General features: G+C 31.1%; 1 protein-coding gene across 1 annotated transcript in view; it reads left to right on the top strand.

Annotated features, from left to right (window-relative positions):
* The window catches only part of LOC115889250, a 76,112-nt gene extending 63,377 nt beyond the window's left edge, over positions 1-12,735 (top strand). The window contains exon 6 of the mRNA XM_030909195.1: positions 12,252-12,735. Coding sequence (XP_030765055.1) covers positions 12,252-12,508 — 257 coding nt within the window. The 3' untranslated portion in view covers positions 12,509-12,735. The remainder of the gene's footprint in view (positions 1-12,251) is intronic.
* Positions 12,736-15,406: the final 2,671 nt, after the last annotated feature.

Raw genomic sequence — 15,406 nt, 5'->3', positions numbered from 1 at the left:
TTTAATATTGATTGGATGACGCTCGTACTTACTTTTTTGGCAAATTTCACACTGGTTAATATATGTTTGTATAGAAGCCTTAATATTTGGCCAATAATATTTATCTTTAATTTTTGACTCGGTTTCATCTATACCTCTGTGATTTGTTTTGCTCTCGTGGTAGTTTTTGATAATTGTGGGAATTTCTGTTTTATCGGTTATATCTATTAGTTTGGTTAAACATCTTTTAAATTTAATAGATGGCCACTTAAAGGGTTTTCTTACAATTTCGCAGAAAGGCTCGTTACATTTCTGGTGATTCAAAATAAAGAAAATAAGTTTTGTCTGGAATTATATTTTCTTTAATAAAATTTAGAACATCAACATCAAAATTGTTTTCAGAAAGTTGCACCAAAAATCTACGTTTCTTTTCGAATAATATTAGTTTTTTTACTTTTGCTGGACTGTGTAAGACTTTTGTAAAAATAACTTGATTTGCACCAAAATTTACCGCTGTTTCCAGTGTAGGGACTCACTCGTGTGAAGTTGGCACCCTTTTTTCAAAAAATGAACTGGAATTTGAGAGTTCTGGATAGATTTACAATAGTTCTATAGTTCTTGATAAGTTAGAAAAATAGTTCTGGTTAATTTCGGGAGATATGACATGGGGGTGCCAACTTCACGTAGCACCCTTTTTTTATTCTGGAACAGTTCTGATAGTGGAAATATATTCTAGAACAAGAGTTCTATAGTTCCTGACTATTGATCAAAATAGTTCTATTGTATTAACCAAGTTATGAACAAAAATAAAACGGCAGCTCGCGCAGTTTAAATCGATTTTCTAGATAAAAAAATGATTTAAAAATAGTTCTGAATAGAGTTCTGAATAGCACCCCAAAAGTTCTATAAGATGTACTATTTGATTTTAAAAAATACCAATAATTAAAAATTTCATTGATGCACGACTCTATAGATAGACATAAAAATCGACTTTACGAAGGAAATGCAATGTTGAAAAACAGTTCTGGTTAGAGTTCTGAATAGCACCCCAAAAGTTCTATAAGATGTACTATTTGAGTTTTTAAAAATACCAATAATTAAAAATTTCATTGATCCACGACTCTATAGATAGACATAAAAATCGACTTTACGAAGGAAATGCAATGTTGAAAAACTTTTCTTGTTAGAGTTCTGAATAGCACCCCAAAAGTTCTATAAGATGTACTATTTGAATTTTTAAAAATACCAATAATTAAAAATTTCATTGATGCACGACTCTATAGATAGACATAAAAATCGACTTTACGAAGGAAATGCAATGTTGAAAAACAGTTCTGGTTAGAGTTCTGGATAGCACCCCAAAAGTTGTATAAGATGTACTATTTGATTTTTTAAAAATACCAATAATTAAAAATTTCATTGATGCACGACTCTATAGATAGACATAAAAATCGACTTTACGAAGGAATGCAATGTTGAAAAACAGTTCTGGTTAGAGTTCTGGATAGCACTCCAAAAAGTTCTATAAGATGTACTATTTGATTTTTAAAAATACCACCAATAATTAAACATTTCATTGATGTACGACTCTATAGATAGACATAAAAAATCGACTTTACGAAGAAAATGCAATGTTGAAAAAGCAGTTCTGGTTAGAGTTCTGAATAGCACCTCAAAAGTTCTGTATAAGATGTACTATTTGAATTTTTAAAAATACCAATAATTAAAAATTTCATTGATGCACGACTCTATAGATAGACATAAAAATCGACTTTAAGAAGGAAATGCAATGTTGAAAAACAGTTCTGGTTAGAGTTCTGGATAGCACCCCAAAAGTTCTATAAGATGTACTATTTGATTTTTTAAAAATACCAATAATTAAAAATTTCATTGATCCACGACTCTATAGATAGACATAAAAATCGACTTTACGAAGGAAATGCAATGTTGAAAACAGTTCTGGTTAGAGTTCTGAATAGCACCCCAAAAGTTCTATAAGATGTACTATTTGAATTTTTAAAAATACCAATAATTAAAAATTTCATTGATGCACGACTCTATAGATAGACATAAAAATCGACTTTACGAAGGAAATGCAATGTTGAAAAACAGTTCTGGTTAGAGTTCTGGATAGCACCCCAAAACTTGTATAAGATGTACTATTTGATTTTTTAAAAATACCAATAATTAAAAATTTCATTGATGCACGACTCTATAGATAGACATAAAAATCGACTTTACGAAAGAAATGCAATGTTGAAAAACAGTTCTGGTTAGAATTCTGTGAGATTCTTTGATATTTATATGAAAAACAAGAGAATACAAATAGTACGAATGCAAAGTTACATGTATTTATTAGCTTCAAATTTATATAAAATATAATTTAATCTCAAAAGGGGCAAAATAATTAAATCACAAATTTAACCTTACAAAAATACGTACGTTCTTACAAAGAACGCTTTGTATAATACCTTTCTATACTTTATATTCTATTTATAACGACTAAATATTTTTTAAAGCCATGGTATTTTTTAGACGCAGCCTTTCTGTAATAAATTCTCTGGCTTTGTTTTTATTAGGACGAATCGGCCAGTTCTTTGAACAACTCGCCCTTTGTATTTTGTTTGGGTGTCGAGTTACACATACACCAAATAACGATATCCAGTGTGACAAAACTAACCTAACTATTACGGAGGAAAAAAATTAATATATCAAGTTACATAAATATTCATTTAATCAGTTTTATTGCCACGTAATTTTAGAATCAATCAGAGCCAACCAAATTTTCGATATAGTAAGTAAGTTTTATAGATGCAAAGTAATTCCATCTTTTATAAAATTTCTGTTATTAAAAACTCTAGTCTGACTATTACTTTGCTATTAATCAATATTATTTTTTGCTCTTAAAGTCAACCTCTATGAGACCTATTTTGATAAAAAGAAAAATGCATTCTTCATAAAATATTGGGTTTAGCCCCAAAACGGTTAATTCTGTTTATAGCTTTTGCTAATTTCCATACCGTTTTAAAAGAAATTTAAAGAAAACATGAAAATATGGTTGAAAAATCCTAAAAATCGGAACGCGTTTCTGTGGTAATATAATTTCATCTTCATTCTTTTGATTGTTATTCATAGAATTTTAATTAAAGCCATATTTTTGCTGTTTTGAAATGTTAAAGAAGCACAAATCTTTTTTAGTACAATACTACGAAAAGTGTGATATTTTAAAAGAGCAAAAAATATGACGTTAATCAAAATTTATAATAACCATCTATCAAAGAATTTAGTCGAAGTTATAGTATTTATCATAGAAATGCCTTTTGATTTTTAGGACTTAGATCAAATTAAATAATACTTCCATGTTTTTTTTTCTAAAGCGGTATGGAAATTTGGAAAAGTATGAACAGGATTAACCATTTAAGAACAAGTAAAACTCTTTATGAAAAATGCATTTTCCTCAAATCCGGGGACATACTGCATAACGTCGGGAGTCAATGAAATTTTAAATATTAATATTTAAAAAAATCATTTGGCACAACTTATAGAACTTTTAGGGTGCTATTCAGAACTCTAGCCAGAATTGTTTTTCAACATTGCATTTCCTTCGTAAAGTAGATTTTTATGTCTATCTATAGGGTCGGGCATCAATGAAATTTTTAATTACGGGTATTTTAAAAAAATCAAATAGTACATCTTATAGAACTTTGGGGTGCTATTCAGAACTCTAACCAGAACTGTTTTTCAACATTGCATTTCCTTCGTAGAAGTCGATTTTTTATGTCTATCTATAGAGTCGGACATCAATGAAATTTTTAATTACGGGTATTTTTAAAAAATCAAATAGTACATCTTATAGAACTTTTGGGGTGCTATTCAGAACTCTAACCAGAACTGTTTTCAACATTGCATTTCCTTCAAAGTCGATTTTTATGTCTATCTATAGAGTCGTGGATCAATGAAATTTTTAATTATTGGTATTTTTAAAATTCAAATAGTACATCTTATAGAACTTTTGGGGTGCTATTCAGAACTCTAACCAGAACTGTTTTTCAACATTGCATTTCCTTCTGTAAAGTCGACATTTATATCTATCTATAGAGTCGTGCATCAATGAAATTTTTAATTATTGGTATTTTAAAATTCAAATAGTACATCTTATAGAACTTTTGGGGTGCTATTCAGAACTCTAACCAGAACTGTTTTTCAACATTGCATTTCCTTCCTAAAGTCGATTTTTATGTCTATCTATAGAGTCGTGCATCAATGAAATTTTTTATTATTGGTATTTTTAAAAATTCAAATAGTACATCTTATAGAACTTTTGGGGTGCTATTCAGAACTCTAACCAGAACTGTTTTTCAACATTGCATTTCCTTCGTAGAGTCGATTTTTATGTCTATCTATAGAGTCGGGCATCAATGAAATTTTTAATTACGGGTATTTTTAAAAAATCAAATAGTACATCTTATAGAACTTTTGGGGTGCTATTCAGAACTCTAACCAGAACTGTTTTTCAACATTGCATTTCCTTCGTAAAGTCGATTTTTATGTCTATCTATAGAGTCGTACATCAATGAAATGTTTAATTATTGGTATTTTTAAAAATTCAAATAGTACATCTTATAGAACTTTTGGGGTGCTATCCAGAACTCTAACCAGAACTGTTTTTCAACATTGCATTTTCTTCGTAAAGTCGATTTTTATGTCTATCTATAGAGTCGTGCATCAATGAAATTTTTAATTATTGGTATTTTTAAAAAATCAAATAGTACATCTTATAGAACTTTTGGGGCGCTATCCAGAACTCTAACCAGAACTGTTTTTCAACATTGCATTTCCTTCGTAAAGTCGATTTTTATGTCTATCTATAGAGTCGTCCATCAATGAAATTTTTAATTATTGGTATTTTTAAAAAATCAAATAGTACATCTTATAGAACTTTTTGGGGCGCTATCCAGAACTCTAACCAGAACTGTTTTTCAACATTGCATTTCCTTCAAAGTCGATTTTTATGTCTATCTATAGAGTCGTGCATCAATGAAATTTTTAATTATTGGTATTTTTAAAAATTCAAATAGTACATCTTATAGAACTTTTGGGGTGCTATTCAGAACTCTAACCAGAACTGTTTTTCAACATTGCATTTCCTTCGTAAAGTCGATTTTTATGTCTATCTATAGAGTCGTGGATCAATGAAATTTTTAATTATTGGTATTTTTAAAAATTCAAATAGTACATCTTATAGAACTTTTGGGGTGCTATCCAGAACTCTAACCAGAACTGTTTTTCAACATTGCATTTCCTTCGTAAAGTCGATTTTTATGTCTATCTATAGAGTCGTGCATCAATGAAATTTTTAATTATTGGTATTTTTAAAAATTCAAATAGTACATCTTATAGAACTTTTGGGGTGCTATTCAGAACTCTAACCAGAACTGTTTTTCAACATTGCATTTCCTTCGTAAAGTCGATTTTTATGTCTATCTATAAAGTCGTGCATCAATGAAATTTTTAATTATTGGTATTTTTAAAAAATCAAATAGTACATCTTATAGAACTTTTGGGGTGCTATTCAGAACTCTAATCAGAACTGTTTTTCAACATTGCATTTCCTTCGTAAAGTCGATTTTTATGTCTATAAAGTCGTGCATCAATGAAATTTTTAATTATTGGTATTTTTAAAAAAATCAAATAGTACATCTTATAGAACTTTTGGGGTGCTATTCAGAACTCTAACCAGAACTGTTTTCAAACATTGCATTTTCTTCGTAAAGTCGATTTTTATGTCTATCTATAGAGTCGTACATCAATGAAATGTTTAATTATTGGTATTTTTAAAAATTCAAATAGTACATCTTATAGAACTTTTGGGATTGCTATTCAGAACTCTAACCAGAACTGTTTTTCAACATTGCATTTCCTTCGTAAAGTCGATTTTTATGTCTATCTATAGAGTCGTGCATCAATGAAATTTTTTAATTATTGGTATTTTTAAAAAAATCAAATAGTACATCTTATAGAACTTTTGGGGGTGCTATTCAGAACTCTATTCAGAACTATTTTTTAAATCATTTTTTTACCTAGAAAATCGATTTAAACTGCGCAGGCTGCCGTTTTATTTTTGTTCATAACTTGGTTAATACAATAGAACTATTTTGATCAATAGTCAGGAACTATAGAACTCTTTGTTCTAGAATATATTTCCACTATCAGAACTGTTCCAGAATAAAAAAAGGGTGCTACGTGAAGTTGGCACCCCCATGTCATATCTCCCGAAATTAACCAGAACTATTTTTCTAACTTATCAAGAACTATAGAACTATTGTAAATCTATCCAGAACTCTCAAATTCCAGTTCATTTTTTGAAAAAAGGGTGCCAACTTCACACGAGTTAGGGACTCCTACTATTGGATCCTGCTCGTCATTCGAATGAATGGTTCCATCGTCATTTTCCTCGTATAGATTTTGTTGTGGTTCCTTATCTGGTTGGACTATAATGGAGGCATTATCTAAGTTATCTTCGTCTGTTCTGTCATTTTGCTTACGTATGTAATCTTTTAATACAGATATGTCGTTGGTATCTTTTGTGTGTATCTCAATTCTGGATAAGGCATCTGCGTTGGTGTTCAGTTTGCCTTTCTTGTAAATGATCTTGTAGTCAAATTCTTCCATCTTTATACGCCAACGCAAGAGTTTACTGCTCGGGTCTTTGAGAGAAAACAGCCATTGCAGAGGCTTATGGTCAGTAATGATGTTGAATTTTCGACCAAATAAATAGGGGCGAAAATATTTCGTTGCCCATACTAAACAAAGACATTCTTTTTCTATCGTAGAGTAATTCATTTCAGAATTATTCAAGGTTCGCGATGCGTATGCGACTGGAAGGTCTTGTCCAATCGGACCCCTGTGACAATACTGCGCCTAAAGGCTACATTACTGGCATCGGTGGTAAGATTGAAGGGCGAGAGAAGTCAGGGTATTGTAAAATAGGTTCATTGGTCAAAAGATTTTTACAGTATTCAAAGCAATCTACAAATTCAGGGTTATGTTCAATTTTGGCTCCTTTTTTAAGACATTTCGTCAATGGTTTCGTAATTTTGGCAAAATTATTTATGAATTTTCTGTAGTACCCTAGAAGTCCTAAAAATCCCTTAATCTGTTTGGTTGTTTTCGGTATGGGGTAGTTCTTGATAGCTTTAATCTTTTCCGGGTTAGGCTTGACTCCATCAGGTGTCACTATATGGCCTAAGTACGCAACTTCACGACGCAAAAATTCACTCTTGTCAAGTTGGATTTTAAAATTTGATTCTCTTAGTCTAGTAAAAACAGATCTTAAACGTTCTATATGTTCTTGCAATGATGTTGAATACACAATAATGTCATCGAGATATACGAGACATTTTTCATTTTGGATTCCACGTAATATGCTGTCCATTATTCTCTGGAATGTCGCAGGCGCATTCTTTAACCCAAACGGCATTCTCAGAAACTCGTAGTGTCCGTTTTCTGTATTGAAGGCTGTTTTCGAAATATCATTTTCGCTCATCTCAATTTGATGAAATCCGCTCGCGAGATCTAAGGTTGTAAAGTATTGACATTTCCCCAATTTGTCAAGCAAATCTGTGATATTGGGAAGCGGATATTTGTCATCAATGGTCTTTTCGTTAAGCTTACGGTAATCAATAACGACTCGCCATTTTTGATTTCCCGAAGCGTCCAACTTTTTGGGCACCACCCAAATTGGAGATGACCACGGCGAATTGCTATGGCGGATGATATTCTGCTTAAGCATTTTATTAATTTGACTCTCCACTTCTTGTTTGTGAACAAACGGGTATCTATATGACTTGGTATACACTGGTATTTCATCAGATGTTTTGATATGATGTTTAATTTTATTTGTAAATGTAAGTGGGGTGTTCTGATAATAAAATACGTCAGAAAATTCAGCACACAAATTAATAATTTCAGATTTTTCCTCTAAATTTAAGTGATCTGTTCGAATTACCGAAGGATCAAATTCAAAATTGTCTAAATTTTCAAAATTATGTAATTCAATATTATTTAAATCTTTTTTATTAAAATTTTCGACTTGAATCGGCTCGGAAAAATCTAAAACTACTGGACTAGTGGTTTTATTTAAAATTGTAGTTACAGCGTATCCGTTCTTAGCAACTGATAAACAGGATGGTATTTCACAATTCTGCAGTTTTTGATATGGAATGAAAATATCACCGTGTTTTACACTTGTTTTTATTCTAATAACTTGTTCTGTTCGTGGAGCTACAGTGATGGAATTTAACTCATGTTTAATTCTGTGAAAAAGTAATCTGATCTTTGAGTATGGCGTTACTAGGTATCCTGTGTCGAAATCAAGGTTGGCTTGTAATAACTTTAAATTATCTAATCCTATAAGTCCATCGAAAACATTGTGAAACTTAAATAAATAAAATTTTAAATTTTTATTGTTAGGCAAATTAAAAATTTTGGATGCAGGAATCGATACACTGAATTTATGGGCTGACTGTTGAAATACTGTTGTTACAATAAATGGATCATTAATAATAAATTTTGAATAAAATTTTGAAGCTAAATATGGATCTAAAAATGATTTTGTAGACCCAGAGTCTATTAAAAATTTTAAATTATGTTCAGGGAAAATAATGTAAGATAATTCGCTAGCATTATTTGTATTGACTGATATTATTGGTGGCGTTACGTATCCGTGTTCATTACCGGGGCGCTCTGAAAATTTTCGTCAGGTTGCGTATATTGTGCAGATTGCTGTTGATATTCAGAATAATTTTCATCGCACACCTCGTATTGATTTTCATAGTTATTGTAATACTGAGATTCAAAATTTAAATTTTCTGGATACGTTTCTTCTGTATACTGATTTGGATCAGTTTCCGCATTGTATAGCTCTTCGAAAACGAATTTTGGAGGTGGATGATAAGATGTCGTATTAGGAAAAGCTGGTTTAATATTACTGGTCTGTTTTGTGGAGATACTCATTGGGGTAGGTTTTGGTAGGGTTGTTGACTATTAGGGTTAGGTTTAAAAACATTTATATTTGAATTAGGTCTTCGAAAAACTTGTGAGTTAGTAGGAAAACGATTTGGAACATTATTAAAATTAGGGCGAATATTAATAGGTTGAGATGGAAAAGTGGGTCTTGGCATAAGTGAATTATTAGGAGCATGATTGTTAAAATTATTAAAAGGTCTAAATTGAGACAAATTGTGATTGTTATGATTAAAATATTGAGGTTTAAATTTATTTTGTTGAGATGGTTCAATTTTAGGTACTGGTTTAGAGAAATTTTGGAAATATCTTGTATTATGTTCTTGCGTAACGAATTGTAACGCTGTTGGAAGGTCTTTAGGCGCCATGCAACGGATTGTGTTGCCTAAAGGTTCTCTCAGTCCGGATAAAAAAGTTTTAAGAGCTAAATCGTTATATAGTTTGCGTTTAAGAGATTTTGATGTACACATAGTTTCATGAATGTCGACGTAAGAGCACAGTAAATTAAGCAAATGTAAGATTTTATCGTAAAATTGATTTGGAGTTTCGTTTGGCATTTGTCTAAGCATTACCAGATCTCGGTTCAAACATGTTTCGTCTCTTTGATCTGCAAAATGTCTATAAAGTGTTTCTTTTAAATCGTCCCAGGTAGTAACGTTATGAATATTAATAACAATTTTGGCATTACCAGTTAATTTTCCAATTAAACAGTTTAGTAAATAAATATTTCGAAAGTTAGTTGGATCACTCGGAATGTAAAAATGATCAATAAGGCTTTGACATGTTGCAAGATATCTATTTAAATCATTTGGTGTCCCATCGAAGGTGGGCACGCAATTTAAATACTCTGGTTTAAAATCGTTTTGTGAATTACTACTGCTAGTACTTTGCATGTTTATTTTTTTTTAGTCTACTATAGATAAAGATATAAATATTTTAGAGTCTCTTAAAGGTTTTATAGATAGCGTTTCAAAAAAAAGTGTATGATAAAATTTCAATCGTAAAACAAATTGCACTTACATTAGGGTGAAAATGACTTTGAGCATTCTTCTATAAGGTAGATTTGTCAGGTCTGCAATTTTGTCTTCGCCAACTGTAATCTGCCTTGCGAGGGTGAGGGATGCTTGCTTCACACTCCGATGAATTGTTCTTTGGGGCACGTCACCAGTTCACGATTGAATGGGCTGTTCGATTTTTGAATGGGCCACTCCAGCGACTGTCCGAAAAGTTCGATTCACCACTGATTCCCAATAAATCGTTGATACGAATACGAACTCGAACGACACGATGCGATACGATTTGGGAATCCTACCGACTGCGCCAATTAACTTATTGAATGTCAAAGTCACCTTTTCTTTAAAAACTACTTTTATTTTTGAATGAATTACATTTAAGTTTTATTTAATTATATAAAATCTAAAAAATTGACATCTGTTTTAAAAACTAACTAGCTTGAAGAGCTCGTGCGACAGAGTGTGTAAAAAATAGAATCTGTACTTGGAAAAATGCTAGTCTATTGTTGTCTATTCAGCACTTATACACACACACACACACACACAATATAACTCGTAAGATGTTCTCTATAAAAATATTTTTCGATAATATCCCAAAATGAAAAAAAATGCATACTATTTAATTTAATTTTTATTGCATTATTAAATATTACGTCCGCCTATGACGGGGTCTCATAGAAAACGCTAAAAACGCTACAGAAAACAAATTGATTTGTTTTCATTTGCGTTTTTTGCGAGACACGCCGAACGCTAGAAACTTTTGGTGGGGCCACTCCTATATAATCCTGTTATTTTGTTTTAGACGCAAAAGACGCTTCACGCTAAAAACGCAAAAAACGCTTTCTGTGTGGCCGTGCACTTACACTTGGTGGTCGGATAACGCAAACCACTACCCGAATTTGACAAAATTTGCGAAAGCATTTCATCAACCTTTCAGCTCCTTGCAGCAGTGTTTTTAGTGAGAGGTTGTTTTCAGAAGCTGGTTTGGTTTACGAAAATAAGCGAAATCTCCTATTACCGACAAACGCTGAAAATTTAGTTTTTATTCACCATAATTTCTTATTAATTTTGACTATTCATTTTTTAAAATTTCCTTTGATAAAATAAAATAACAAGATGACATTTTTTAAGTATCTGTGTGTATTTTTTTAAGTATTTTCATTTATTATTAGTTATTTATGTCACTATAGGAAGTTTCCATTTTTATATTTTCCATTAAAGAGAATAATGAATATTTTTAGTTTTTTTTAAGTTTTTGTTATTTTCACTTTTAAATAAAAGCAGATTAAATTGTAAGTACATATTTTTTGTTATTTATGCCACTTTTGAATATCCGGTATCCGGCCGGATATTGAGTTACTATTCTGTATCCGGCCGGATACCGGATAGTTGCGGGATATCCGTTTCATCTCTAGTTACCACCCTCCATAATGCACAAATTTATTTTTCGTTTAATCTTATTTATAGCTCTTTGAACAGATATTCTTATACTTCCGAATGCATTTTGTACTCTTTAATTGGTTTTTATTACTCGCTAACTGTTTTTGTACTCTTAATGTTGAAATGTATTGATTTCAAATATCCAAAACAATTTTTATTGATTTTCTTTATTCAATGTTAATTAGCGCTGATCAATATTGTTGTGCTAAATATAATCAGATTAAATAAATTAAAAAACCAGAGTCGGGTTTGAAATTATTTTAAATGACAATTAAATAGTTTTTTTTTATTGTTTTACCCCAAAAAAAAGTATCATATCAGTGTGGCATATAATTGTACTCAGGAGACCGAGGTATTTCAAAACCTGAAAAAAAATTAAGTTGGCCTCTGTATCTCACAAATTATAAGCTAATTTGAAAATCTAAAAATACTACCAGATAGCCCTAATAAAGTGGCTACGAGAATGTGCAATTAGTTTTTTGATTTTCTAAAAAATAACGACAGGAAAAAATAAAATTGATTTTCAAAAAAATCCGTTTTTTCCAATAAACTCAACAATCCTTGAAATTACCAAAACTTTTTTGATGGCATTTTGGTCATCATCCCAATGTGCAACTTTGCCCCAATTTAACCATGTTCGTATCTATTGCAGTTACCGAGATACCAGTGCTCGTATCTCGAATTTGTAGCACCCTGTATATACGTAAAAATTAGGTTTTGATTAAAAATGCAGCCGGATCCTGTACTATTACCTTTTATATTTTTATTTTACTATAAGATTTTCTTACCTCGTAGAATTAGCCGATGCAGTGGAAAAACTGGCAAAAGCAGAAACCATGTGTGCATTCGCCGGCGCAGTTCAAGCTGCCGAGGCTGCTGCGGAAGCGGCACCACCTGAGTTGGCGGAAGAAGCAGCAGTGGCAAGCGCCAGAGGTTTTCAAACTGAGGTTGCAACCTCAAATTTCCATCAAAACATTAGTGGAGTGAGACCCATTGAGGTGATCGGTTATATTGGTATTACAAAACCAAAATACCCAACGAAAAGGAAGTAATAGAATTTATATTGATTGCATAATATATTTTATATTACGATATTTATTTTTTCTGATACAAATACTTTTGTAAATATGGAATTTTACTTGCAGTAAATTATTTAATTATGTGTATATATTATGTACTTCTATACATGTTATACTTCAGTCCTTTTTAAAATTTCTTTTTGTATATATAGGAACTAATTAAACATTTTGGAAGAAATAATAATAAATATAATAAACAAGGTCTGGATTTATTTTAGAATATTTTATTTTATACAGCGTGCTCAAAATTCGAGGTACGAGCATAGGTATCTCGAAAACCGTAATAGATACGAAGATGGTTAAATCGGGGCAGTTCATCAAAAAGTTCTAAAAATTTCATGGATTGCTGAGTTTTTTGGAAAAAAACGGATTTTTGGGAAAATCAATTTTATTATCCTGTCGTTACTTTTTAGAAAATCAAAAGACGTATTACACATTCTCATAGCAACATTTTATTAGGGCTATCTGAGTATTTTTAGATTTTCAAATTAGCTGATAATTTGTGAGATACAGAGGCCAACTTAATTTTTTTAAATATGGACCTGCATTTTTTACTTCAGGTTTTGAAAGAACTCGGTCTCCTGAGTGTAATGATATGCCACACTTGATACTTTTTTTTGTTTTGGGTACAACAACAAAACTAGTTAATTATTATTTAAAATAATTTCAAGTACGACTCTGTTTTTTTTAATTATTTAATCTGATTATATTCATCGCAACAATATTGATCAGCGTTAATTAACATTGAATAAGAAAAATCGAGCTAATCCAAAGATTCAAATAAATAATATCCAGGTCAGCAATTTAAAGATATTATTTTTAACTTTTTTATTGTGAATTTGGAATCTCAGTGTACGATCTAATAATATTCATAATATCAATCGTAGTTGTTATAAATAAATCAAATTCTATAAACTAGTTTCTAATGCTCTACATGTTCGAAAGTTAAGTTCCTAATACACAATTTTTTTATTGTTCAATCTTATTTATAGCTCTCTCAATAACTTCTTGTTATAGTTCCGAATGCATTTTGTACTCTTTATTGTAAATGTTGAAATTTATTGATTTCATGTTTACAAATGACGCCAAGTAATGCCCCTTTAGTTATTGCATTTGATTTTCCGTATTCAATGTTCAATGTTTTAACCCACATCATTGTTGAAAGTTTGAAAGCTTATCAATATTGTAACGATGAATAGATTAAATTTAAAAAAACAGAGCCGGACTTGATATTATTCATTAGTATAAATAAATTATGTTCAAATGTCCAAAAGAAAAAAAAATATTAAGTGTGGCATATCGTTGTATTCAGGAGACCGAGTTCTTTCAAAATCTGAAATAAAAAATGCAGGTCCGTATTTAAAAAAATTAAGTTGGCCACTGTATCTCACAAATTATCAGCTAATTTGAAAATCTAAAAATACTATCAGATAGCCCTAATAAAGTGGCAATGAGAATGTGTAATTAGTTTTTTGATTTCCTAAAAAGTAACGCCAGGAAAAAATAAAAATTATTTTCAAAAAATTCCGTTTTTTTTAAAAAACTCAGCAATCCTTGAAATTTTTAAAAAAATTTTGATGGCATCTTGGTGAACATCCTAAAGCGTAACTTTGCCCCAATTTAACCATGTTCGTATCTATTCAGTTACCAAGATACCTATGCTCGTACTTCGAATTTGTAGCACCCTGTATATAAAGGGTATTCCAATAAGAGGTTTCGGATTGATAACTAATAAAATAAAAGTTTCGTAACATCCCTTAAACTCATTTGCCAGTGTGTAGCTGAATAGTGTGCAATAATTATACGTGGAACACAATATCTGCCAAATGTTCGACTTCTCTGGCCACGACTGCCACGACTTCTCTGGCAGCACACTATTCTTTTGTTGAAATTTTCCATTACTGCTGAACATATTTCTGGAATTAAGTCACGAATTATTCGCCTAATTTCTTCTTTGCGGATTGTTTTCGTAAGCTTTGCTCTTCACATAGCCCCACAAATTATAATCTAGCATGATCAAGTCGCATGATCTGGTGGCCAATTTACGTCCCCATTCTTGGAGATAAGCTTCCCTCCAAATTGTGTACGCAATATTACGTAATATTACGTACGCAATGTTTAAAATGTACGCAATGTAATAAAACATACGCAATATAATAAAACATACGCAATGTTTCACCTGCTCTGTGACATGTCGCACCATCTTGTTGGTATCACATATTCTCTATATCCATATCCATTATTTGATCTCATAAAAATACATCAGTCATCGTTCGGTATAGTTCCCCGTTTACTGTAACAGCTTGTTCGTTTTCATCTTCTTGATGCTTGACTTGACGCCGCTAGATTATTTTTTGTGGGGCTATGTGAAGAGCAAGGCTTACAAAAACAATCCGCAAACCATTGAACAATTGAGAGAATAAATTAGGCGAATAATTCGTAACATAACTCCAGAAACGTGTTCAGCATTAATGGCAAATTTCAACAAAACAATTGTATGCTGCAAGAGAAGTCTTGGTAGCCATTTGATAGATATTGTGTTCCTTGTATAATTGTACACTGTCGAGCTACGCGCTGCCATAAATAACTTTTAGGTATGTTATGAAACTTTTATTTTATTCGGTTTTAACATCCGAAACCTTTTATTGGAATACCCTTTATATTGGATATTAGATAATAATATTAAAGAAGAAGTTAGAGATGGAAGATAGACGGAAGAAAAATAAAACACTAATTCACCACGATACACAAAAACACTTTTTTAAAATTATACTATTTTAACACGAAGGTGCTCGATTTTTTTATATTCTGACAAAACTGATTACCTAGTTTTAGTAATTTTTCTTATGTTATTAACATTGTTAACGAAAC

Source organism: Sitophilus oryzae, unplaced genomic scaffold (genome assembly GCF_002938485.1).
Source record: "Sitophilus oryzae breed Bouriz unplaced genomic scaffold, Soryzae_2.0 scaffold_812_pilon_pilon, whole genome shotgun sequence".
Classification (NCBI taxonomy): domain Eukaryota; kingdom Metazoa; phylum Arthropoda; class Insecta; order Coleoptera; family Curculionidae; genus Sitophilus; species Sitophilus oryzae.
Note: the sequence above shows the minus strand (reverse complement) of the source record. Positions and strands in the feature narration are given on the sequence as shown.